The sequence below is a fragment of the Periplaneta americana genome, chromosome 10, assembly GCF_040183065.1.
Source record: "Periplaneta americana isolate PAMFEO1 chromosome 10, P.americana_PAMFEO1_priV1, whole genome shotgun sequence".
NCBI classification, from domain to species: domain Eukaryota; kingdom Metazoa; phylum Arthropoda; class Insecta; order Blattodea; family Blattidae; genus Periplaneta; species Periplaneta americana.
The window spans coordinates 17,137,044-17,161,934 of record NC_091126.1 but is presented as its reverse complement, the minus strand read 5'-3'; the positions used below and the strand labels follow the sequence as shown (position 1 = coordinate 17,161,934).

At 35.8% G+C, this 24,891-nt stretch overlaps 1 protein-coding gene across 1 annotated transcript in view; it reads left to right on the top strand.

Moving 5' to 3' along the window:
* The first annotated feature begins 6,035 nt into the window (after positions 1-6,035).
* The window catches only part of LOC138707477 (haloacid dehalogenase-like hydrolase domain-containing 5), a 42,619-nt gene continuing 23,763 nt past the window's right edge, over positions 6,036-24,891 (top strand). The window contains exons 1-5 of the mRNA XM_069836962.1: positions 6,036-6,198; positions 11,795-12,001; positions 14,625-14,828; positions 18,553-18,764; positions 24,087-24,275. Of these exons, the coding sequence (XP_069693063.1) occupies positions 6,088-6,198; positions 11,795-12,001; positions 14,625-14,828; positions 18,553-18,764; positions 24,087-24,275 (923 nt within the window). The 5' untranslated portion in view covers positions 6,036-6,087. The remainder of the gene's footprint in view (positions 6,199-11,794; positions 12,002-14,624; positions 14,829-18,552; positions 18,765-24,086; positions 24,276-24,891) is intronic.

Here is a 24,891-nt window from a genome sequence, read left to right as displayed (position 1 = left end):
AAGTAAGAAGAACAAAGTTGGAGTGATAAATGTTATTATAAGCATGAGACTGAGGGACACTGAAATGAAGCACCATAGTTGCTGCTCATTGTTGTTGTTGTTGTTATTATTATTATTATTATTATCATTATTATTATTATTATTATTATTATTATTATTATTATTATTATTATTATTATTATTATTATTATTATTATTATTATTGCGACGATTAATTTGATGTTTTTCGTAATGGAAGCCACAAGTAAAATGAGAAGTGAAAAAGCTGCCATTAGAGACAGACATTATATGGTATTTCATTGAATAATCACGGAATTATTGCTCAAAATAGAACTGAATAGCTCAACAGTGTTTTATGCATACAAAATGCTTTATAAAGTGTGAGTAAAAAGTACTTAATATATGAGAATATGATTTCTTTATGCGGACATATTTTATACAAGACACAGAATTACTAAAATATCGTCATTAAGCAAGCTCAATATATAGTGAATCAAATTAGTCATAATATCTGTGTAGATGACGATATTTCCTTTGTAATGTACCAAGAATGCAGAACATATAATTGCCGATATGTAGGCCTATATTATACTGTACCACATTAGAGTTGGCTAACATGAAGATGAGATGTGTGATTAAAAGTATGTATTAATTAAAAAAAATAGAAATATATAACCTACCTTCGTCATTACATAGTAATTAATGAGGAATTGAACAACATTTATGCTCTACCTACGATTTAATACTTTTAGTGTAGATTAACCTTTCTCTTAATAGTTTACAAAAATTTCCCCCTATTGCAGAATGGTAAAATTGAAAACGGGAGATGTAAAATATATAGGCTATTGAAGTGAATATTTGCTACAATTATTAAGTGGTAAAATTGCAGGGAAGGATAAGATCCAAATGATAATACAAACAATGTAACAAACTGTTTGACACAGATTTGTAAATCACTCAAAATTGTGTTTTAATATTATCTAGATATTTTATTTAATAAATGTACTTAAGTTAATTTTTTAAGAAAATTAAGAATAATTTTATTAGAATACAGCTTTAACGACATAAATAGAAACAGAAAAGGCAAATTTGTGCAACTTTTGTAATGAGTACCGGTATGTTCCGAATCATTCCCCCGAGGAGGAATACAAATGAACAATTTTCATTTTAAATTCTAAATAATAAAAAAGTTGTAATTGACTGTAACGTTTTACTAAGAACTCACAAAAATATGAATGGACTAAACAGAACGTTTTGTGAACCATTAGAGAATGCTGCGTTATTTCCATAATACATACGTTTTGGGAAATATATGCAGGGTGCAACTGATGTTTTAATTAAAAGAATACATTACTGGCACTAAATGAATAGTGTTACCAATATTTCTGACTTTAACCTACTACACGAGAAGTGAGGGTTAATAAATGGAAACAAGTGAGCCTAATGCCAAGCATTTAAAATGATACATATTAAATTTCGATTGGAATTTATAGTATTGATTCATTAAAAAAATGGAATATGTATGAACGTCTTTAAATTACTAGATATAATAGAAATAATTACTTTCTCATTTTCAAATATAATGTTGTCTGATAACTCTTCTAAATGTGCACAAATCCAGATGGATGTGGTGGGTGAAATATAAATTTATTTTCAATTGTTCATTTCACTGATGTAATACCAAAGTGAATTATTTGTTATGCTGTGTGTATATAGCAAAAATTGTAATATTTTATATTTATTTGTAATGTAATTTTTAAATATAAAAAATGTTTCAATACAACTGATATATAATTTTTAATTATTTCATTTTCTTTCTGCTGAATTGCAAGCAAAATTTTCTGCAATGGTTTAAACATAATTTATTTATTACGTGAACATATATAGTCTGTATTAAATATAGTACCGGTATGTAGTTAACCGTCCCATGCCATGGCGTCGTGGCCTAAGGCATCCTGCCTAGGATGAAATTTCGGCCAGTGTATGAGACCGGTGCCCACCCAGCATCGTGATGCACTTGGGGAGCTATGATAGGTAGTGAAAATCCGGTTTCGCAAACCAGCTATAATGCCTGGGGGGATCATCATGCTAACCACACAATACCTCCATTCTGGTTGAATGATCGTCCACCTCTGCTTCGGCATGTGGATGTGAGGCCAGCAGCCGGCTTGTCGGTCTTGGTCCTTCATGGGCTGTAGCACCATGAATTTACTTTACTTTTGTTTAAGTTGTTAACCACTCTTAAATCAGTCCTCAGCTAAAATTTGTATTAAATTCTGCTCCAAATTATACACTCACATACATAAACATTCAGGAAGAGGAAAAGGAATTGGTTGGGTCACTGGCTGAGAAGAAACTGCCTACTGAAGGATGCAGTGGAAGGAATAGTGAACGAGAGACGAGTTCGGGGCAGAAGAAAATATCAGATGATAGACGACATTAAGATATATGGATCATATGAGGAGACAAAGAGGAAAGCAGAAAATAGGAAAGATTGGGGAAAGCTGGGTTTGCAGTGAAAGACGTGCCCTTGGGCACAACACTGAATGAATGAATGAATGAATGAATGAATGAATGAATGAATGAATGAATGAATGAATGAATGAATTACATACACATAACATAGCCATGATTACTCTATGCAGTAATATGTGTATATATTACGTAGGTAATTAAGTTTTGAGAATTGTTGTTTCATGTAGAAATAATATATTTGTTTGTGAACTATTGCGTGATCAGTGAATTGTTGAACCCCTCACTTACTAGTACTGTAAAGGACGTGTTTTATTACATGCCAGACATGTACAGCATCGGCTGAAAAATTTAATTCAATTTCCAAGGAAAGAACTGATAATGATATTCACTTCCATAAAAATGTATTGTTACTGAAAGTGTTTAGAAGTCCTCACAGTCATCTTTCAGGTTCCTTCGATTCAGTAACATGTACAGCAGTTATTTCCAACTGGCCAACCTGTGATGTCAGAGCATGTTTCCTCTCTCGGAACAGAGCTGGTGGAGAACATGAGGAAGGGTAATGTTGTGTCTCCACTATTCAAACATCTCCATCCCTTCCACTGTTAATCCCCTTACTTTGCTCTTTTACGTATGCTTCCCCTCTCAAGGAGCTCGAGAGCAGAGACTATGATGTCACAGAGCCAGCAGTTGAAAACACCTGGCGTGCAGACTATCGTGGTACATCAAAATTTGCTTTCTCTGTATTATTCAGAATAATATCTATTTTAGAATACAGTACAATGAAGAGTTGGAAATTAGACAAATATATTAAATAACTGAAGAAATATCAGAAATTAAGAGACTCTGTGTGTTAATTACAGAATGCGCACTAGTTTGAGTTCTCATCACTCATGGGAAAGGAAATTTCTCTTAAAATTTCAACCAGTATGGGACCGGTGTTCACCCATCATCATGATGAATTTGAGGAGGTACGATAGGTAGGAAAATCCGATTCCGGAAACCAGCTATAATGTGACTAAGGGGATCACCATGCTGACCACACAATACCTCCATTCTGGTTGAATGATATTTCACTGTTGATGAGGCATGTGAATGTGAGACGCCTCAGACGGACGTGTTTTAATAATAATAATAATAATAATAATAATAATAATAATAATAATAATAATAATAATAATAATAATAATGGTGTCATTCCTAACAATAACAAATCTATAGCTACAATTATTCTCCCTCCACTTCAAATAAGATAATTCAATCCACTGTTCTAATATTTGTTCTATCACCATAACAATCGACAATAATCTCGTCTGAAATTCTGATAATTCTCAGGGGTAATGTGTCATTAATTATTCATTACTTGGATTGTCTTCTGATATTGCACTTGACTTATGAGTGAATGTCAACACCAATTGTGTGTCTATTATGATGGACTTTAAGTCTCTGGGTAAAAATTGATTGCATGAATTAGTCAGTCACAAAGGGGTTCAGTTCTGAAAATCAAAATGTCATTTTAAAAATAATGCACTTATCTTGCTTATTTAATTAATACATCATTCATATCCATCGAGTGGAATTGAAGACAGTCAATTCCAAAGAGAATTTATATTTATATTCGGAGTCTTATGATGATTTCCACAGAAATATAGAGAAATTTTTCCCTCCATTTTGTTATTTTAGAGAATTAATAACAACAAAAAAATTTAATGAATATCTCTGAAAATTCCCACTTAATGCGAAAAAAACTATGTAGCCGGTATCTTGATACAACACATTCCTCAGCAATTGAGAAAAACAGAAACCTATCATACATGGTCTTTTCGTCATGAATCATTAACTTTATTTGTACATTGCAGTGACAGTATGACTTCACCAATAGACATATTTTTCTGCCCCTTATATTGGGTATATCATTTGTATTTTCCTCTAACATAAAATGCAGTCGTAACCACTTCTAAGAATTCAGTCACATTAAAATTCCTTGTCCTATGCCATCACCACTAATATGAACTACACCTGTTCCCAGAGTAGGGATTCATTGCCTAACAGGTCTATGCCAGATACTGACAACCATGCGAACTGAACGTCGAATATTTTTCGAGATGTGTTCCTACCACTCTTTTATTTCAAAATGGACTTTAGAAGTTTCGGCAGTCTTTAGTGGAGGAAGTAACAGTCACATTAAGATTCAAAACAGGACATATCATGTTCCACAAAACTTTTAATGGAAAAAAAAAGATGTTTTATATGTTAAAAGTGCAGCAATAAGGAATGAACATGACAACACATGCTATAATTCACTACTCAATCATTTAATTATTCTTGAAGCAAACCATCACATCTTACCAGCGAAATTAAACAAAGTAATTTCATGGTTGTGGTATAAATTAGAAACCAGAGACAACACACATGATTATTATGGGAAGATAATTAACTAGTGACGCAAATTGAAAATCAAAGAATTGCCTGATGGCAAGAATATTTACGAACTAGAGAGATTGCTTCAGCAAAGGAATGCAAGTGTTACCAGAAAAAGAAAAAGTACTACACCAAACAATGAGGTTACTATACATTCAGAAAACGCTAGTCATACCAGTACTTAACATTACTTTGTTTATTTACATTCATTTGTACATCAGTTATTAAGATCATTATGCAACAATTTATTATTAAATTAAACAAAATGAAGGCACTATGGTGGTCTAGCGGCTAGAGTGCTGGACTCAAAATTCTGTGAACTTGGGTTCAGTCCCCAGCATACTCATGATGTATGAATTGTGCTGAACAAGCCCGTGGTCCAGATAACACAGAGGTTTTCTCCAGGAGTTCCGGTTCTCTGTGGCATCTCAAGAAATCTCCATCATCTCACTGCGGGTGTAGTGTAGACCAGCCTCCTATGGCACACCCTGGACATCGACTCTGTCGGTAAATTAATCTACACAACTAGCTTCATATTATGTGTGAATGATGATCAGTCAAGTACCAGTACCCGATATTAGTAAAAAGTTATACAAAATAACAAGAAACAACACTAAAGAATTAAACACACCTTATACGCAAAATAATTAGGTATTATGAAATTACAACTGCTGGATAATTACGTAATGGATAGATATAGATTTACTCCCCTTACACCACTCTGCGTTCAGAACTAGTAATCCCTGTACCTGCCAATATTACATGAAGTCTGAATTGTTTATGACTTGGTAAGGGTGAGTTTAATGCAAACATAGTAAAAGCATACAGGCTCCCTACTCTGGATGAAACAGTGTGTTTGGCTAATTTAAAATTACATCTCTGAAAAGAACTAACAAGATTATGACAATTTTTGGGACTAAATAAGGTAACATTTTAATTTGGGATGTCTCGGTCGGTAACACTAACCGCAGCCTTATCGGCTGTAAGTATTGGTGAATGAGTACGCATGTAATATTATGAATGTATCTGCCATCTAACGAGAGATATAAATACTATGTACAAGGGTAAATTCTTGGTTCTAAATTTGGGCGTATGGGTTCTCTGCATGTTATCGGCGGTAATATTCATGGTTTTGTTCAACCACTGCCACCACCGAGAGTACTGAGAGCGCTTTCGCGCTGAGGGCCTATAATTATGGCGGCGTTAATGTATAAATTTTATCGGCAATTTGAGAGGAAGCATGCTGTAGTAGTTAACTATTATGTCATTCTCAAAAGTCAAGTTAGAAATTATACTGATAGACAGGTAATATTCGTGTACTCGTTATACATCACCAGCCTGTTGCCATTTCGATGTTGTGGAATTTAATACTGTTGCATATATAAAAAGCGACAAGTATATATCCTTAACATAATTGTTCACATGTGACAATTGAACGCTCTGCATTATTTTTGTTATTCTTTTATGTAAACGTGAAAAGTCAATGTGTAATTATTATCTGGCACGTCTATTATATTCGTTGAATGAGGTTATGTTTAGTACCATTTGTCCTTTTTATGTTGTCACCTTGTTCATGCGCAGACTGTGATTTATCGATTAATGGAATGCATTTTATTGACCTTTGACGTTAACAGTACCCTGTAAATTAAAATATTTGAGAACTGAAGTACAATAAACATGACTAAAGTGTTCATGGATTAATGTTCATGCCACAGTCCGAACTACTTTAACTCTAATTTGATTGAACATTATACACCGTTGCATGCACGGTACAATGACCCTCTGTACCTGTCACATAATCGAATTTTATCATTCTTTGTAACTTTGTAACTTATTAATTACATGACATGATGTATCTTGAGAACTGCTTAACTTATACGTAAATTTTGGTATGGCATTGTATGTACAGTAAAGTTCATTATAAGAAAAAATCGAAAATGATCACTTGACTGATTGATGGTAGATAATTTTCTTTACATTCTATTTTGAAGTCATGTTTAATATTTATAGTAATGTATATTTTCTTTCAAATGACCAGGTGCATGAACATGCAGTGTAGTATCTTTTCAGGACAATTTGACTTTTTGATTTCAACAGTCATTTAAATATAATTGCCATGAAATTAATCTAATGTATAGTCATGATAACTTGGCTGTATTTGAATAAACACTAAACACTTCGAAACTTGAGCCACTTCTTCACTTAAGTTGAAATACGAACACTGCAGTAAAATCTGCAATTGTGTCATTATTATAGCTTGATTTTCATCTGCAATAAGCCTAATTCAAGCTAATGTAGATATAGGCTAGTGTTGGCATAGTCTGCTAGACAGTGGCTTAGTGGGAAGCAAGTTTGAGCTTCAGTAGGCAAAATTATTATTCTTAGACTCTGGGGTAACGAGAAAAATTTTTCACGGCCAGTGTCATTTAACCATTGCTCCTCATCGTCTTAGTCTTCATTTCATTCAGTACTGAGAAGCTATAAATGAACAATAAAGAAAAATGTAACTGACTTGTAAATTTTGTTAGAAAATTGAGTAACATTTAACAAGTTGCTCCTCAGGAGTGTAGTTTACTTTGTCTATGGCCTTGCATTGAAATAAATGTGTTCTTCGTTCACGATGGAATCTGGAGTTTCATTCATTCTTCAATTGATTAATAGCTGTGACGGAAATTTAATAAGTTAATTTTCTACGTTTTTACACAAATAATTTTTTTTTTTTTCGAAGAAATGACAAATATTTTTTTTTGGCTTGTTCTTCACGTTGATATCTTAGCACTCATATGTCTCAACACCCAATAGTTTTACCATAAATGGGAGTCAAACTTCAGACACAATTTTTTTTTCCAGCTAAACCATTATTCAAATACCAAAATGACACTTGAGTTTTTGGTTACTTACAACCTAAAGATTCTGTTCATAAAATTAATGTAGTTATACCAGAGACCTGCACAACGGCCCAGCCCATGGGCTGCTTCTGCACAGCATGCACTGGGCTTCACAGTCTCGCACGGAACAAGCTCGTGATGTCACCACACTGGCCAGGCTTGGCTGCTTGTGTAGCGGTTTTGTGCAGTCGGCTGGTATCAAAGTATCGAGCCCAAGTCTTCTCTTCTATCAGTTACTTATTAATTGAATTTGCGTGGGCTTGTGCTTGCGTGTACGGTTCGATCAACAATCAGATACTGTTTCAAACGTTTTTGTTTTAGTTTTTTATTTCTGTTTTTCAAGATGAGTCCAAATAATTGTGCATCACAAAGAAATACAGTCTCTTTGATGAATGTTTTCCAGGCTGAGATGCCATGGTTTTCTGGTAGAATGGCAGACCGCGGCATCTCAGCCCAGAAAACCTTCATCACAGACACCGGCCGTGGAAGCACACATTCTAAAATACAGTCTCCCTAGAGAAAAAGTAGTGAAGGGTAACATCGCTGCTAGAGAGTTTAAAACAACAGAGTCGAAAGGAAATTAAAAATGTACCATTGGGAGAGTTTTTAAATCTGTGTTCGACAGCAGTGAAAAATAATTTAATTTTATATGTTGTCTGGTATGTGGGGAAATGTATGCTCATTCCACACACCAGGGGAAAGCACAACCAATGCATGCAAGTGGAAAAGCTGTAGAATGCAACCAACTGTTGGGTTGATGTCAGTGCGGTGGGCTACGGTGGGTTTTGAAGCCCAGCATGATGGGCTAGGAAGCGACTGCATCAAGCAGTGTTGGTCTTGAGTGGGCTGGGCTGCTGACATGTGCGGATTGGCAGTGCTGAGCTGTGGACCACCGTGCATTACTCTGAGTTACACCCCTTCACTCTGTATAAGTGATCCATCAGTGTGGATATAGGTGCACTCATGTTTAGGGTATCTAATTCATGGTTTCTAATGCCAGAGCTTTTAGTATTTCAGGGGCTGTAGTATTCTTACCGGTATATAAAGTTTCTGAAAGGTCAGTATCACATTATATTTCTGAGGCATTAAGAGGGTTTGGAGGAAGTTGTAAAAGTTTGTACAAAACTTTCTTTGGTAATTATGCAATAACAACTACAGAAGCGATTTTAAATTTTATTCTTTCACAAAACCCTACATTTTTACCCCCTTTTTCAAAAACACTTAATAACGAAAGTAGGAAAACAACATAAACTGCAAAAATTTAATGTAATATTTTTTTTATCAAAAACCTTAATTTTCACTCCTTGTCAAGAGGACAAATATAAGCAGCAATAACCTAAACTAACCTAACCTAACCAAAATAGCCACACAAAGACTGAATCAATTTCACAAATTCGTCAAACAATGTCAAACATGATGAACCTTACCTTAATAATTCGTAGGATACAGGGCTGCAGCTGCTCTAAAGAATGCACACATTCTCTCTTCCATTAGATATTTACACTTTAGCATATTCTCTCAAATATCCAATGATGCAACCAAACGAAAAACGTCCACAACTCTAAGTTTACTACGTGCCAGAAAGGTACCAGAACAACCAACTTTCTTCCGTTTCGCATACTTCCGGTATAATCTCCCGCAACGGAAGTTCAAATCCGTCTTACTTACTCTCAACTCATGGCAACACACTTGGAAAATCATGCAATCCTTAATAATACCGTGATTCACGAAATAGTCTACAATATCCTCCTCTCTCAACTCTACACAGACAAAAAACGAAATTCTACATCCATTAGAACTCACAACGATAGACCACCTACAAGAGAAGAATAATACACGCACCAACTACGAAAAACTACAATCATACAGTCAACGACTTAGAGAAATTCTAGCTCGTAACATACAGCTATCACTTAACCACAACCATCCAATCATACCGGAAAAATCATCACCCAATAACAACATACAACGCTTTATGAATTAACCACAACCATCCAATCATACAGGAAGACACATCACCCAGTAAGAACACACAACACTTCAGCCAATCAAATCACAATACATTAAAAGTTATGCACTCAACAACATAGTCTTCTAAACACGAGAAAAAAAACCAAGTTCAATTCTACTTCATATTTAAAAAAATATACTCTACCTCAACCGTAAGTGACCTACGCATAATATACACATACTAATAAACGAAATTCAATACTAAACACTACCAGACCACCAAAAATAACAAAATCGCTTTTGTAGTTGTTCTGCATAATTACCCTTTCTTTGGTTTTTGGGTTTCTAATACACTGCGTCTTCACCGTCATGCCTGCAATGATTGACTGCCGTGTGCCCAGTGGCAGGCTGCGCTTCTGTTGCTGAGATGGCTAAGCGCGCTCGCGCAACTTAACTCATTAAAACTTACATGGAGCTTCATGCACAATATCTGCTTCTCTGATGATCAATATCTGTCATTCTGTGATGCCGTGTGGCCGTGCAGATGAAATCAAGCCTCATCTTAAAATAAAATCTATTGGGGATCAAGTTCTTCATTATTTACTTTTTCTAACACCTAATTACAAAAATTAACCCTGTGATTGTAATCTTGGGGCTGTAATTCATGACATGATGGAATTCTGTATGGTTTTAGTTTCAATAATTTTGTTGTCACTCCTGCAGATGCTTTAGAAATCCCTGTCTGCTGTGCTAAATGTCTGAGAGACTTGCGTGGGCTACATTCTAATGCTGCACCAATTTCATCCAGTTTTTCCTCTGCAAGAACACTGCGCTTTTGTCGTCTTTTTCTGTTACTTACAGAACCTGTTTCATTGAATCTATTAAATAACTTTAATATTGTTATTCTAGGGGGTACTGATCTGTCAGGAAATTTACGTCTGAATTTTTGCCTTGTTGAAGCACACGATTTTCTATTCTTTAGTCCACACCTGTGGAGTAACGGTCAGCTCGTCTGACTGTGAAACCAGGTGGCCCAGGTTCGAATCCCGGTCGGGGCAAGTTACCTGGTTGAGGGTTTTTTCCGAGGTTTTCCCTCAACCCAATAAGAGCAAATGCTGGGTAACTTTCGGTGATGGACCCCGGACTCATTTCACCGGCATTATCACCTTCATTTCATTCAGACGCTAAATAACCTGAGATGATGTTACAGCATCGTAAAATAACCCAATAACTCTATTCTTTATGTATGTGTTATATATGTAAATACGTTCCTTTAATGAATATCTGTTTACCATCATGAAATGATCTGTTCTCCATCTCAGCTAAACGAATACTGCCAGGCCAAATTACAGATGAAGTTTTTTATTTATAGACGTCGTAGTGTTGATATGAATGGGAATGGTCTTGACTAGGAGTGTCAGCATACATGTCAGAAGTGCAGCCTCCCACTGGGCATGCAGCCAGTCAATCATCGCGGGCATGATGGCAAAGACGCACTGTATTTGTCTGATATGATTTCCAGTAATTGTTATTTGGCATTCTTTTAAGTTTTTCAAGAAGTATTATATTTTTCTTTTCTCTATCATTTTTTAAAGGAGGGTTATTTAGGCTATTTTATAAGTGCTTGCTTTGCAGTAATAAGTGTGCTTTTTATACTTCTTGCTGTTATTCCTACGGTTTAATTCTGAATTGTTTCTAGCTGATTTAAGGTGTGTGGTTTGACTTTATCAATTGTCTTACTTTGATACTGCAGTATAGATTTGATTTAAAAATTGCTTTTGAAAAATGTTTCTAGGCCCACAACATTATTTTTTTTATTAATTTTTTTTGGATCTCTCCCAGTAAATCAGAATAGAAAAGTTTAAAAATAACATTTATTTGATTCAGTAATTTGATTAAATAATATGGGAATTAAATTATCATCAAAACAGGAGAGGTGATAAATATATTTAGCTCTAATGCATGTATTCTTATGTAATACGACTTTCTTTTAGTTTGAGTCGGTAGCTAAATAGTGCGTAATTCATTTTTGGGAATGATTGGAAGTAATACTTTTCTTTCAGGAAGGAAAACCGGCTTTTGGCCTTTTGTTTGATATAGATGGTGTGATCGTCCGTGGAAAGAAAGTTCTGCCTTCAGCTTCAGAAGGTTTCAAGAAACTTGTAGATTCTGCAGGAAAGTTTAGGATACCTACAGTGTTTGTTACAAATGCTGGAAATGCTCTGAGACATGAAAAAGCTGAGCAGCTTTCTTGTTGGCTGGAAGTAGAGGTACTATATAACATTTATACATCACTGCACTTATCCCCTTTATTTTGTTCAGCATTGTTACTACTTTCGTATTTACCAGCACTGTAATTAAAGTTGAATTCATATACATAACTTCACAGGCATTTATTTTGAAGTTATGTCACTGAGAGGAATTAATATTAAATAATTCAATGGACTAACTACTTCATAATTTGAAGATTTTTAGATTTTGTAACTTATTATTATGTAAGTCACATAACAAATCGTGTAGGCTTATGTAATACCGCTATTATAATTTAAATAAATAAATATATAAAATCCCGAAAAGACAAAGTATATGATTATGTCTCGTGACCAGAATATTGTACGAAATGGAAATATAAAAATTGGAGATTTATCCTTCGAAGGGGTGGAAAAATTCAAATATCTTGGAGCAACAGTAACAAATATAAATGACACTCGGGAGGAAATTAAACGCAGAATAAATATGGGAAATGCGTGTTATTATTCGGTTGAGAAGCTTTTATCATCTAGTCTGCTGTCAAAAAAACTGAAAGTTAGAATTTATAAAACAGTTATATTACCGGTTGTTCTGTATGGTTGTGAAACTTGGACTCTCACTCTGAGAGAGGAACATAGGTTAAGGGTGTTTGAGAATAAGGTTCTTAGGAAAATATTTGGGGCTAAGCGGGATGAAGTTACAGGAGAATGGAGAAAGTTACACAACGCAGAACTGCACGCATTGTATTCTTCACCAGACATAATTAGGAACATTAAATCCAGACGTTTGAGATGGGCAGGGCATGTAGCATGTATGGGCGAATCAAGAAATGCATATAGAGTGTTAGTTGGGAGACCGGAGGGAAAAAGACCTTTGGGGAGGCTGAGACGTAGATGGGAGGATAATATTAAAATGGATTTGAGGGAGGTGGGATATGATGATAGAGACTGGATTAATCTTGCACAGGGTAGGGACCGATGGCGGGCTTATGTGAGGGCGGCAATGAACCTTTGGGTTCCTTAAAAGCCATTTGTAAGTAAGTAAGTAATATTTTTGTGCCATTTGACTAAAGATGATAGCAGTTGACATCCATTAAATCTGTTTGTAGATATTTGTATTAGATCAGTTATTTATTCACTGTGTCATAAAACAGTTTCAGATATTCTTATGTTATTGTTCAATTGGGATTTCCTTATTACTAACTAAACTTCTGTATCATGTGATGTATGAGAAGCTTTGTCATAAAATTATTGCCATGGTGAGGTTTCTGAAAACTGGTTAAACTTTTAAAACTATATTATTTTGAAAATTTATGGGTCAATGATTACGTATTTAATACATGGTGCCAACTAATGGAATAACACTTATTATGTTAACACAGGAGAACTTGGCAAGGTGTATGACCCCAAGAAAAAAATATTTCAGTGTCTTTTGCGTAGGTTTGAACCACTACATTAATCATCATCAGGGTAGTTACATTCTTGCGGATGTTATCTACAGATGCGTAACTTATTTCAGTTTGTTCTGAATGTGTTGAATCAACATCAGTACCGGTAATCAGTTGTAGCAGTGCTGGCAAATCCTACTTGTAAGAGTGTTTTACCCACACTGGCATGTAAAGATAGGTTTGTACGTACACAGGTTTCACTGTAAGGCACAGGAAAAGGGTGGATGTGGCAGTTTATTTCCTTCTGAACAAGAGTGACTATGAGCTGCAATGGATGTTATAAATGTGTATTAACAAGTGATTTTAACCACGAATGCAGTGCTTTATTTTTTTATTATTTATTTTTATGAAGATTTCTACAATGTAATATGTAATAAGAAAAGTGCAGAAAATATAATTGAAAGCAGCATTATGTTTCGTTCCATACCAATAGCATTTTTCCTTCTTGTCGTTTGGTAAGGCTTGTTAAGTGTAACATTCAAACACCTTCATCTGCTGAGTTGCAGACCTTAGAAATGCTGGCAGCTGTGATAACGTTCACTGACAGTGCAAATTCTGCCTGGATTTTCACATTGCAAACATGCACCCAGTATAGGCCTACTACTTGCCATTATTAAAAGAACATTTAAAAAATAGTGCGTTTTCTTTATAATAAAATACAATTTTACAGTTTTAAGAGAAACAGTGGAATGATCTTTTTCCTTTTTTTAACTAGGCCCATGTTTAAATTTGGGGGAAAGTATCTGAACAGAAATGATCAAGCTGGCTGCAAGACTTTGTCTACCTGTAAGAAGTCAGGGTTTTGAAATTGTATTATTTTTCCAGGAAAATAGCTTATTTTTTGTGTGTTAAACTAAGCTATGATCATATTGCTAGAACATAACTGAATTCCATGTAAGTAAGGTGTACAATTTTTAACTGAAGTAGTCTTGTAACACTGTGCGTAGATAAATAACTGTTTTAACACTAAATTTGTTAGTGTGTTCAAATATGAAAATTGAAATTAATAAAGAGTAATACATTGTTTTTTATTGTTCACTTTAACATTTGATTAATACTATAACACTTTCTAGAGTTAAAACGTTAGAAATGTTACAATTTTGAAATTTTAATCACAGAAAGTTTTATAAAAACTAATATGTTTGTCAATGCAGATGTATTGAATGTTTACTGCAAGGTTACTGTTTCATTTGCAGGTAACAGAAGAGCAAGTTATTATGGCCCACTCGCCATTGAGAATGTTTCATCAGTTTCATAATAAGCGTGTTTTGATATCAGGACAAGGCCCTATTGTAGATATCGCAAAGAATCTTGGCTTCACAAAGGTAACGACTATTGATCAGATGAGAGGAACTTTTCCGATGCTGGATGCTGTTGACCATAAACGAAGAATATCTGTGGTGAGTTATCTATTTTTATATAGGAAAGAATAACTTACTGAGGTGCTTTAAATGTTTTTCTTTTTAAATTACTTCAGCAAGAAATTGCTGCTGGAGCCAATTTTTCCTTGCAGTGCATTATAATTTTGCTTTCTTTGCATAGAATCCATCACTTATAAAAGTTCCCCTAATGCCCTATAATTCAGAGCACAAGTCGAAATAATCTCTGGTCATTTTGCAGTTATTACACAGAGTACAATTAGGACTTTCTGCTGCACCAACTTAATGTAACTGTTTGTGGAAATAGTCATTTCTGGTAATTAGCCTGAAACATGTCATCGATTGTCCACGTTTCTGTTTCCCTTCAGTAGCACTTCCCATTGCTTCCCTTCAGCCTTCCTTGCAGTGAATAGAACGGTTATGAACACCCCACTTATATTTTGCAAAAATTTGCATAACTTCTTTCATGAAATTTTGGTATAATTTAAGAAATGCGCCACCTTTTTCTTCACTGTATGCCAGCCAACCAAATTTTTGTTCTCATTGTTGACTGTTTTGACCAGTAGCGGATGGTGATCGAAATCCTCAGTGAGTCCAGATGCAACTACATAGTTTAAGTGCTTCGGATAGGAAATGTTTGTTTATGATATTAATTATTATTGTTATTATATTATTAATATCATTATTACTGTATTATTATTATTATTATTATTATTATTATTATTATTATTATTATTATTATTATTATTATTATTAGTCTATTCCTATTACTATCAATGAAAAATAATAATTTCACTCACCAAATAAGCTGTTATGCTCTGAGTTTCAGTGATTGTTTCAGTGTGATGAAGCATCCCATATTATGTGTTGAAATTCCACTTTCTTTTCTTTTTATTTTTTTCCTTTGACAGTAACAAACAAGGCCAAGAGAAGTTTATTTTGCCTCACATTACCACATAACCATTTATGTTGCCCATACCAGGATGCAATAGAAACTCGCGTTTTAAGATTATGTGTCAGAAAAATTATCAGCGATGTCGTAGGTATCTCGGTAGTCTCTCTCTTTATTTAAAACTTCCTTTCTTTCAGTATTATTTCTTCTCGAAAAAGGACACTCTAACAAGGAATTAACTTCTCCAGCATTATTTTTCTCATTTGTTTCTGTTTATATTTTCCCAAAATACATAACAACATTGGCCCAGATTCACGAAGTACAATAGTAGAACACCCTCGCTTCTGTCATAAACTGAGACATAAGGGGAGAGAATTGAGTGGGTCTCTGCCTGCCAAAGAACTGGAATTTTGTTATTTATGGCCTAGTTAGGAAGACAAGGCACCACTGCTATTCCCACCCCACTCTACCCTTGAGGCCGGCCCATGGATGGGAGAAGTGAAACCTGACCAGGCCAGACGAATTGTGCCTCAGCTACAACGTTTTAAGCGTAAACTCAAAGCCCTCGAAAGGACATGAAATGCATTGGCAGACCCGGCACGAACGATTCTGGCCTCAGGAACAAATTTTACTGCAAAACAGGTCTACATACATCACAAGCCAGACCCGGCATGAGCGATCCCGTCCTCAGGAACAAATTTTACTGCAAAACAGTTCTATATACATCAAAGTTTTCAAATGCTTTTACAGCGATATATGCTTCATTCAAATAACTAATATATTATGTAAAAGCACAAAATTTGATTTCAGTTAAGCCAAGTGACTGAGGCCCGGCCTCACTTGCCTCAGTCAATCAGCCGCCACTGGTTTTGACGTTTTTTCTTTGTCAGATGATTTTGCAGAATGCAGGCTAGATGATCCCGCACCTTTATTTTCAACGTTTTTGAAACCCATAGACCAAATTGGTGATGGGCCTGGTCTCTCTCTGTTTTTTTACTGGGTCCTGCATCTGCGACTCTAAAATAGGAGTTTGGTCATGCACTCTGTTCAAAATCCACTCACAAAATCTGTGCCTGATTACAGAATTACTGGGCTGTAGATAGTATCTTACTCCCTAGGAAACATATTAAGTGGACCATGCTATAATCTTATTTAGGGTTTTTTAAAAATATCTTAGTGTTTTTTAGAGAAAACATAATTGAAAAATGTCCTCAAGTTAGAATTGCTAATACTGTGCTTGAAATGAAAACGTGTACATCAAATACCATTTTCTTTCAACTGACTCCCTGCCATGTTACCCACTCTACTGTTAAATGTCATGGAATCAGCTTCAGTTCCTCTTAGTCACCAGGGTTTTGCTTCCTCGTACTGAAGAAGACAAATTGTGTGGGCACATTTTATGATAACTCCGAGTAAAATTGTTTAGAGAACAACCTCTATATTAACTGAATGTAGAGGAAATTTCGGTTTTTGTAATCATTTTTATTGCCGCACCATCGGATCTGTGCCCCTTCAGCGCTGTCGTCGTTCTTGGAAAAGTTAATGCCTCTACTCACCCCATTCCACCCGTTTCTCTCCTACTATGTCAAACAGCAGGCCACGAACCTTGCCGAATAGGGATGTTGCCAAACTTCCGCCAAACAGTGTCATGTCTCTTGAATATTGCTTAGGCCTATAATACTGTAAGGTTAATTATTACTTATTCATAATTTAATTTAAGTAGGTCTAATGACGCTGATTGACTTACGATTGTTTGCAGATAATTATATTATTACAGTGGATATTTATTGGTTAAATTGAAATTACATCAGAAACATCATCGCTTTGCCAGCATTTTTGAACAGTATAATGTGGATGTATCCATGTTTCGTCTAAATACACAATATACTTTCCTTCTTTTCGAAATTTCGCAATTTTTCTTAAATAACTCTCCCTCCTTGCTACAATATTATTTCTTTCAATTAAAATACATCTTGTATTTCTACATTTTTTAAATCTAAATCCCATGTCTCGAATCACTTTCCGTAGCGTTTCTTTCCCTCCTTGGAACTTTATTGCTTCTCCCGCAACCTTCAATAATTTCTCCAATGTCGGAACTTCTTTCTGCATCGTATAAAATTCTTGTATCTTTCTTCTTAAAATACATCTGTCCATATCATCTACAAGAATTAAAGGTTCCCTTGGTCTGTTCTTCCCTGGTGACTCTAGCTTTTCATCTCCTGCACAGACTCCCTCTCTCCTGATTTTCTTTATTAGGCGCTCTGACCTGCCTATATAAATTACATAAAAAGTTGTATTATATCAGTATTAGTTAAGTAAGTAATTTTAATACGTAATCAATTGAAATAAAATAAGCCTCACATGTGATCGCAGCTGCTCTTTTCGTTGCCTGATTTATAGGAAAGAGATATTGACCTGTTTGTTTCTCTTCATCGCAAAATGCTATTAATTGCTGAATAATATTTCTTTCACCGCTCCGTGCTACAGTATTCATGTTGAGTTGACAACACTGGACTGCAAGTGCAAATAAACTGTCCCGCAAGAAGGCTCAAAATTGTGAGTAGTGGGAGAGAGAAAGAGAGAGGGATAGAAAAGAGAGAAATAGGAATAAAGGGAGAGAAATGAATTGCCGAGGCTGAAAAGGAATTAAGGTTCAGTTCGCATATCTTACAGGGGCACAGAACCGATGGTCGGACTATATTTTGTCTTTGTAAGAAGTGACTAGTGTGTACACTGTTTTTGATAAACAGTAGTAACATTGTACAGGTATGATGTGCCTGTGTATTTGTAATCTCTGTTTGAACCTATAAAGTTGAATTACAATTTCAGTTGGGATATTTTTTTATATTTTAGCCATGCACATTTGAGCAGTATTTTCCTCGAATTGACGCAATTGTGCTGTTTGGAGAACCAATAAGGTGGGAGACAACATTACAATTGGTCATAGATACTCTTATGACAAATGGGACACCTGCTTCTCGTTCATCAGATATTATATATCCTCACATTCCACTCTTGGCCTGTAACATGGATTTGCAATGGATGGCAGAGGCATGGATGCCGAGGTAACATATTATAAATGTTGCAGCATGTAAGATATGAACTTCTGTTGTATCCCTTTACATGTCTAAATTGTAAAATGATTCATGAAGTTATGACACAAACTGAACTTATTCGTGGGGGCATTCTTGGCAATAAAATTCATGAAAATGTGAATGTTATTTTCAATATTTACAGTGTTATGATAATTTTAATTAAAAAAAAAAAAGGAAGTAAATGACGATTATTAATAAATTAGTGGCAACACTGTCATAAGATGTCATCATTCACATAGAGAAGTGATAGTTGTATTCATTTTGAACGTTTTAAATGTGATTCAAACTATTAACTGAGAGACCTTGTGTGATTAAATTATCACAGTCAGCAACTCTTTGCGCTTCATTGCTCTTAAAGCCCCACTCTAATAAACAATTGTTTTCAGAATATTGTTTGTTCTAAAAACTTGCAGTGAAAACTGCAGATCACTTCAATAATTAGGGACAAAGTTTCAGCTGTGTTTGTATTATGTCTTTGAAGCAAGTGACATCATTCTTACCCAACCAGATCTGAGCATATGCAATAAACATTTATGTTTCAGCAATTTGTGTCTGCTGTATTGCCTCAGCTCACGCCAGTTAGTCGTCAGCTTTATGATGCCTGAGATTAAACTGTACCAGTTCGAGCCTCGAATATCTTTGCTTCAGAGCAAGTTCAGCCAGAGAAAAATGCTTGTGCAGGATCGCTTTCGAATTTAGATAACATGTAGAGTTTACTGGACATTCCCCACAGTAGGAAGGTAATGAACTTCACTTCAAATGGGCCAAAAAATTAGGTTAGGCAGCGTCAGTAATTGGCACATTCTCAGAAATACTTCTGAATCATCACCTTGGGTTCCACATCACTTAAGCGAGGTACAAAAATACAGAGGTATGTGTTATCTGACCTCCATCTTGAACAATGTGAAAATGAAGGCAATTCTTTCCACAACCTTGCCAAGAATGTTTTCTCTGATCAAGAACGAAAGTTAGAGGTTCGAAGGCGATCAGATACCGCCCTAGTTCTAACCATAAACGATGCCAGCCAGCAATCCGCCGAAGTTCCTCCGATGACTCGGCGGGCGGCTTCCGAGAAACCAAAGCTTTTGGGTTCCGGGGGAAGTATGGTTGCAAAGCTGAAACTTAAAGGAATTGACGGAAGGGCACCACCAGGAGTGGAGCCTGCGGCTTAATTTGACTCAACACGGGAAACCTCACCAGGCCCGGACACCGGGAGGATTGACAGATTGAGAGCTCTTTCTTGATTCGGTGGGTGGTGGTGCATGGCCGTTCTTAGTTGGTGGAGCGATTTGTCTGGTTAATTCCGACACAATCTGTACTGAAGAAATTGTCGAATGAATTGCGGTATTCAGAATCCCTGCATCCAAAAGAGCTTCATCAGGAACCTATCAAAGTTAAAGTTATGTGTTAGTTGATAGTTACAGGGTATCATTTATCATCACTCTATTTCTCAGAGATTTTAACATAGAGTTTTCCTCTGTTCTGAATGCACCAGAGCGTAAAGGCTTATTGTGCTTCTCATTTAAATTAATGATACCGCAGTGGTATTTGACGAGATGAGTATTAGGATTCGCCATGGGGCTAACAGACAGTCGCATTCCAATTTTGAAAAATTTTCGAAAAAAATTCAATCAGGAAATCAGCCCAAGTATGATTCGAATCTTTATCCAGTGAAGCACAAGATCTCGAGTCCAGTTCACTACTCTTTTCGCTACACTTATGGCTATCAATACAACTTACTGTCAACGATTTTTGGAGAACCACTTGTGCCTGAGCTGAAGATGAAAGTGGTCTCATTTTTCTTATGGATTTTCCACCATCTTTATTTTATGATAGTGTATGTTATGTGTTGATAGTGGTGAAGGAACTTTGGGATAGATGTCAATGGAGAGAACTTGGACATTCTCCTTATTTACTAGGCATAAATCCTTGTGACTTGGACTTGTTCTCTAGAATCAGACAGTGCTTACAAGGCATACTGTTTTCTAATGTGCAACAAATACTTTGAGCTGTAGGATGTTCCATTTCATCAGTAGCAGTTGCTAATTTACTATACATTTGTGTAACAGACCATTACTTATTTTCAGTCATCTGACGACTCTCCTACAAATCTGAAAGTAGATCTAGGACATGACAAGAGTTTATATCGAAGGAAGATTATGGTTGTTATCGCTGTAATAACATAGATTTTCTCTTTCTATACAGGGTGTATCTAAATTGGTGTCAAATATTTCGGGGACGTGTTCCTAACATCAAAACAATTTAAAAAGTTAATAAGAACATGGGTCTGAAAACCATTCGTTAGGGAGTTATTAAAGGATTTGTCCCTTCATTGACCGCTGAATGTTTGAGGTTTTTTGTTTGTTTGTATTTTGTAGAGCAAAGAAATCAGAAGAAAATATATTCTGTGAGTGAACAGAACGAAATGATTTGCATCATTTAATTGATGATGTACTTCTGGACGTCATCCAACGAATGTGTTTTAACATGATGCTGCTCCAGCTCATTTCAGTCTGATGGTTCGTAATTTTTTTAATGATCGATTTCCCCGAAGATGTATTGGTCGAAGGGGATTCATTGCATGGCCTGCTCGATCGCCTGATTTGAATCCAATGGATTTCTTCATTGGGGACATTTAAAGTCCCTGGTTTATGCGACACCTGTACCTAATGGTGATATTCTGAGAGTGTATCCAAATGGATTTCACGAAATACGAAACACTCCAGGAATTTTCAACAGAATAAGCCAGAGCATGTAACGCAGGTTTAGGGGACACATCGAAGCAAGAGGAAGCCACTCCGAGCAATTTTTGTAAGATTAAATTTTGTCTTGTAACTCTGAAATAAATTATTTTGAGACCAATGTTCATATGAAACTTTTGTAATGTTTTTGTGTTACGAACACATCCCTGAAATATTTGACACCAATTTAGATACACCCTGTATATGCTGATACTATTTTATTAACAACTCTTGTAATTGTTTTAAGTATATAGTGAAAAAAAAATACGAAAACATATGATACTGTTTCAGATAATCAATTATGTTTTTCGAAATACAGAAAGAAAGTTCCAAGCTGTTTGGGGGGGTGGGATTGTGTTTGCGTGCGTGTGTGTGTGTTTTTTCCTCGTAGAATTCGTTCGTTCTATGCAAAATAATTACGTCAACAAAATATTTTCAAAATTGTTCTTTCCACTTCATTGCATTGATTACACGTACATGAATTTGAGGATCATTGAGCTGATTGTCTAGCATGACCATGGCTGATTAGGTCGCGTTTGATAAAGGTATGTAAGTGAGTACAAGTTAATAAGTTCTTTAAATTCGGATTACAGGTTGGAGATGATGTCATTATTATTATTATTATTATTTTGACACGTGCATTACGATTTTTAGGAATAGGGAATGTAGTTCTTGCATGTACTACACAAGAGTTCAGAAATAACATTTACATGTATTCTCTTGATTGGCACCTGAAACTTTGGTCAACCTATGGGTATCTTGTCCTATGTATTTTTTGGAACGGGAAATGACTGCATAAATACACTCAGGGACAAAAAAAAACCGGACACTTTAATATTTGCTGGTATTTTGCAAAACATTACCTTCTCATACAATATTATGGTAGCCATCTGTTGTTATGGAGACGTGTATACATTGTTGATTGTTTTTTGTTTTATAAACAAGCCATTACAACCAAATATTCCAATTTTGCTTTCGGAGTCTCAGCTATAACAATTTTGTCTCAACCAATTTTTGCTTCATTATCATTATCATTCGTTATTTCTTTATTTTTACATTTTCTGAGTTTAAGTGGGGTTGTAACATTTGTCTTAAAACAAGATGCCACCTGAAGATGTGGCTCGAGCTGTAGCCCTTTACGATGATGGACGCAGTGTACGTTACATTGCAAATGTTATGAATATGGCTAGAAGCACAACCCATGATGCCATAAAACGGTACAGAGAGACCCTAGAATATACCAGAAGACCAGGTTCGGGTCGTCCAAGAGCTACAAATCCAAATGAAGACAGGTGTATGGTGTTTAGAGTTTTTAGGGAGCGCAACCTGCCAGCTACTAGTGTAGCCCAGCAATTTGTTAACATGCATGGACGCCCCATTTCGGCCAAAACAGTTAGAAGGAGGTTGAAAGCAAGTGGACTGATATCAAGTAAACCTGCAACTGGTCCCAGACTTCTCAGGATGCATCGAGTTGAACGACTGCGTTTTGCAAATGATCACAGGGATTGGAGAAATGGACAGTGGAGCTGTGTTCTGTTCACCGATGAGTCCCGTTTCAATCTGTGCTCACCTGATGGACGTGAAAGAGTTTGGAGAAGGAGGGGAGAACGATTTTCACAGTGTTGCATTTCCGAAAATGTGCCGTTTGGAGGTGGTGGAGTGATGGTTTGGGCAGGAGTGTGTACGGATGCTCGTACAGAGTTGGTTTTTGTTGAAAATGGAAGACTAACAGCTGATGGTATATAAATGAATGTTTGGCTGATCATGTTGTGCCATTTGGCCAATTTGTAGGCGATAATTTTGTTTTAATGCATGATAATGCACGGCCGCATATTGCCCATGTGGTCGGAGATTATCTCCAAGAAGTGGGAATCCATGTTTTTCCATGGCCAGCAAGGAGTCCAGACATGAACCCAATTGAACACGTGTGGGACATGCTGGGACGGCGTGTTAAGAATAGACGACCGAGACCAGAATCGTTACAAGAGTTGAGGCGAGCACTTGGCAAAGAATGGGAACTTATTCCTCAAGAAGACATTGCTAACCAAATTGAGAGCATGCCAAGACGTATGGATGCAGTTATTCAAGCCAGAGGGGGTAATACCTGTTACTAAAATGAGTTTTTAATGTTTAAGGCACCATAAAATGAAAAAAAAAGTTAGACCAAACGATGCCGTAGTTATACGCCCTTTGTAATTTTTTGTAAATTTTCTCATCAGAGATTTTTTTTTTTCAAATGTTGTATAAGGTGCTAAATGAAACATTATTTTGTTTAAATGGGTTTTGTTTCATTTTGAAATAATTGGCAACACAATACAAGCAAATATAGAAGTGTCCGGTTTTTTTTTGTCCCTGAGTGTATTTGGAATTGGAACCTTGTTCACACGAATTCGTTTTAATCAAAATTATTTCACGAAGAAGCATCAATAGTGTTGGCATAATGTGAATTGCCTTACATAAATGCTGTTTATATTTTCTATATCAACATTTAACCTGTGATTTGCTGTAAATTCTTTGAATGTTTACTGAAATTAGAATTCTTTTTCCATAGGTTTGGTCATGGAGCTTTTCTTCTGTGTTTGGAAAATTTATATAAGAAGATAACCGGCCACAACTTGATATACACGGCTCTGATTGGAAAACCAAGTGAGATAACATACCACCATGCTCATCACATGGTGATTGTACAGGCCAAGAAAATTGGTCTTGACCATCGTATAAAGAGACTCTATGCTGTAGGGTGAGTAGTTTAAAAACAGACTTATTGACAATGTAGAAAGAGCAAATAGATTTGGTACTTGCAATGAACACAAATTGAAATAACTGTATGAATTATGTGACTGTTTATTCTGAAAGGAGTCCTTTGTGGAAACAGTTACTTGGGTTACGAAGTTAAACCATATCTGCCCGGAACTTCTTACTTCAAGTTTCTTTGTAAATTTCTCATATCTTCATTGTAAGGATCTAAGAAGTGAGTAGAAATAAGAATTTTAATTATACAGGGTGATTCAAAAGTCTCTTGACATTTTATGGAAAATGGCATGCAATTGCAAAAGTTCCTGTACTTCTGAAACATACTATACCGAAGACTGCATTTAGTGCATTTCATTGTGGTTGCCCTCTATGTCTAGGCAGAGCCTCCATCTTTTTTTCTGTAGACCGGAACATTTTGTTCAGCTTAGTGAGCGTGATCTCGTCTGCTGCAGTTATTCGCTGTCGTAATTGCTGTAGGGTGTCGACCCGTGTTCGATACACCTTAGACTTAATGAAACCCCAGGCGAAAAAGTCTTAAGGGCATCAGGTCTGGAGAGTGGGACACCCAAATTCTCAGTGAGCCACGACCTATCCTATCCACC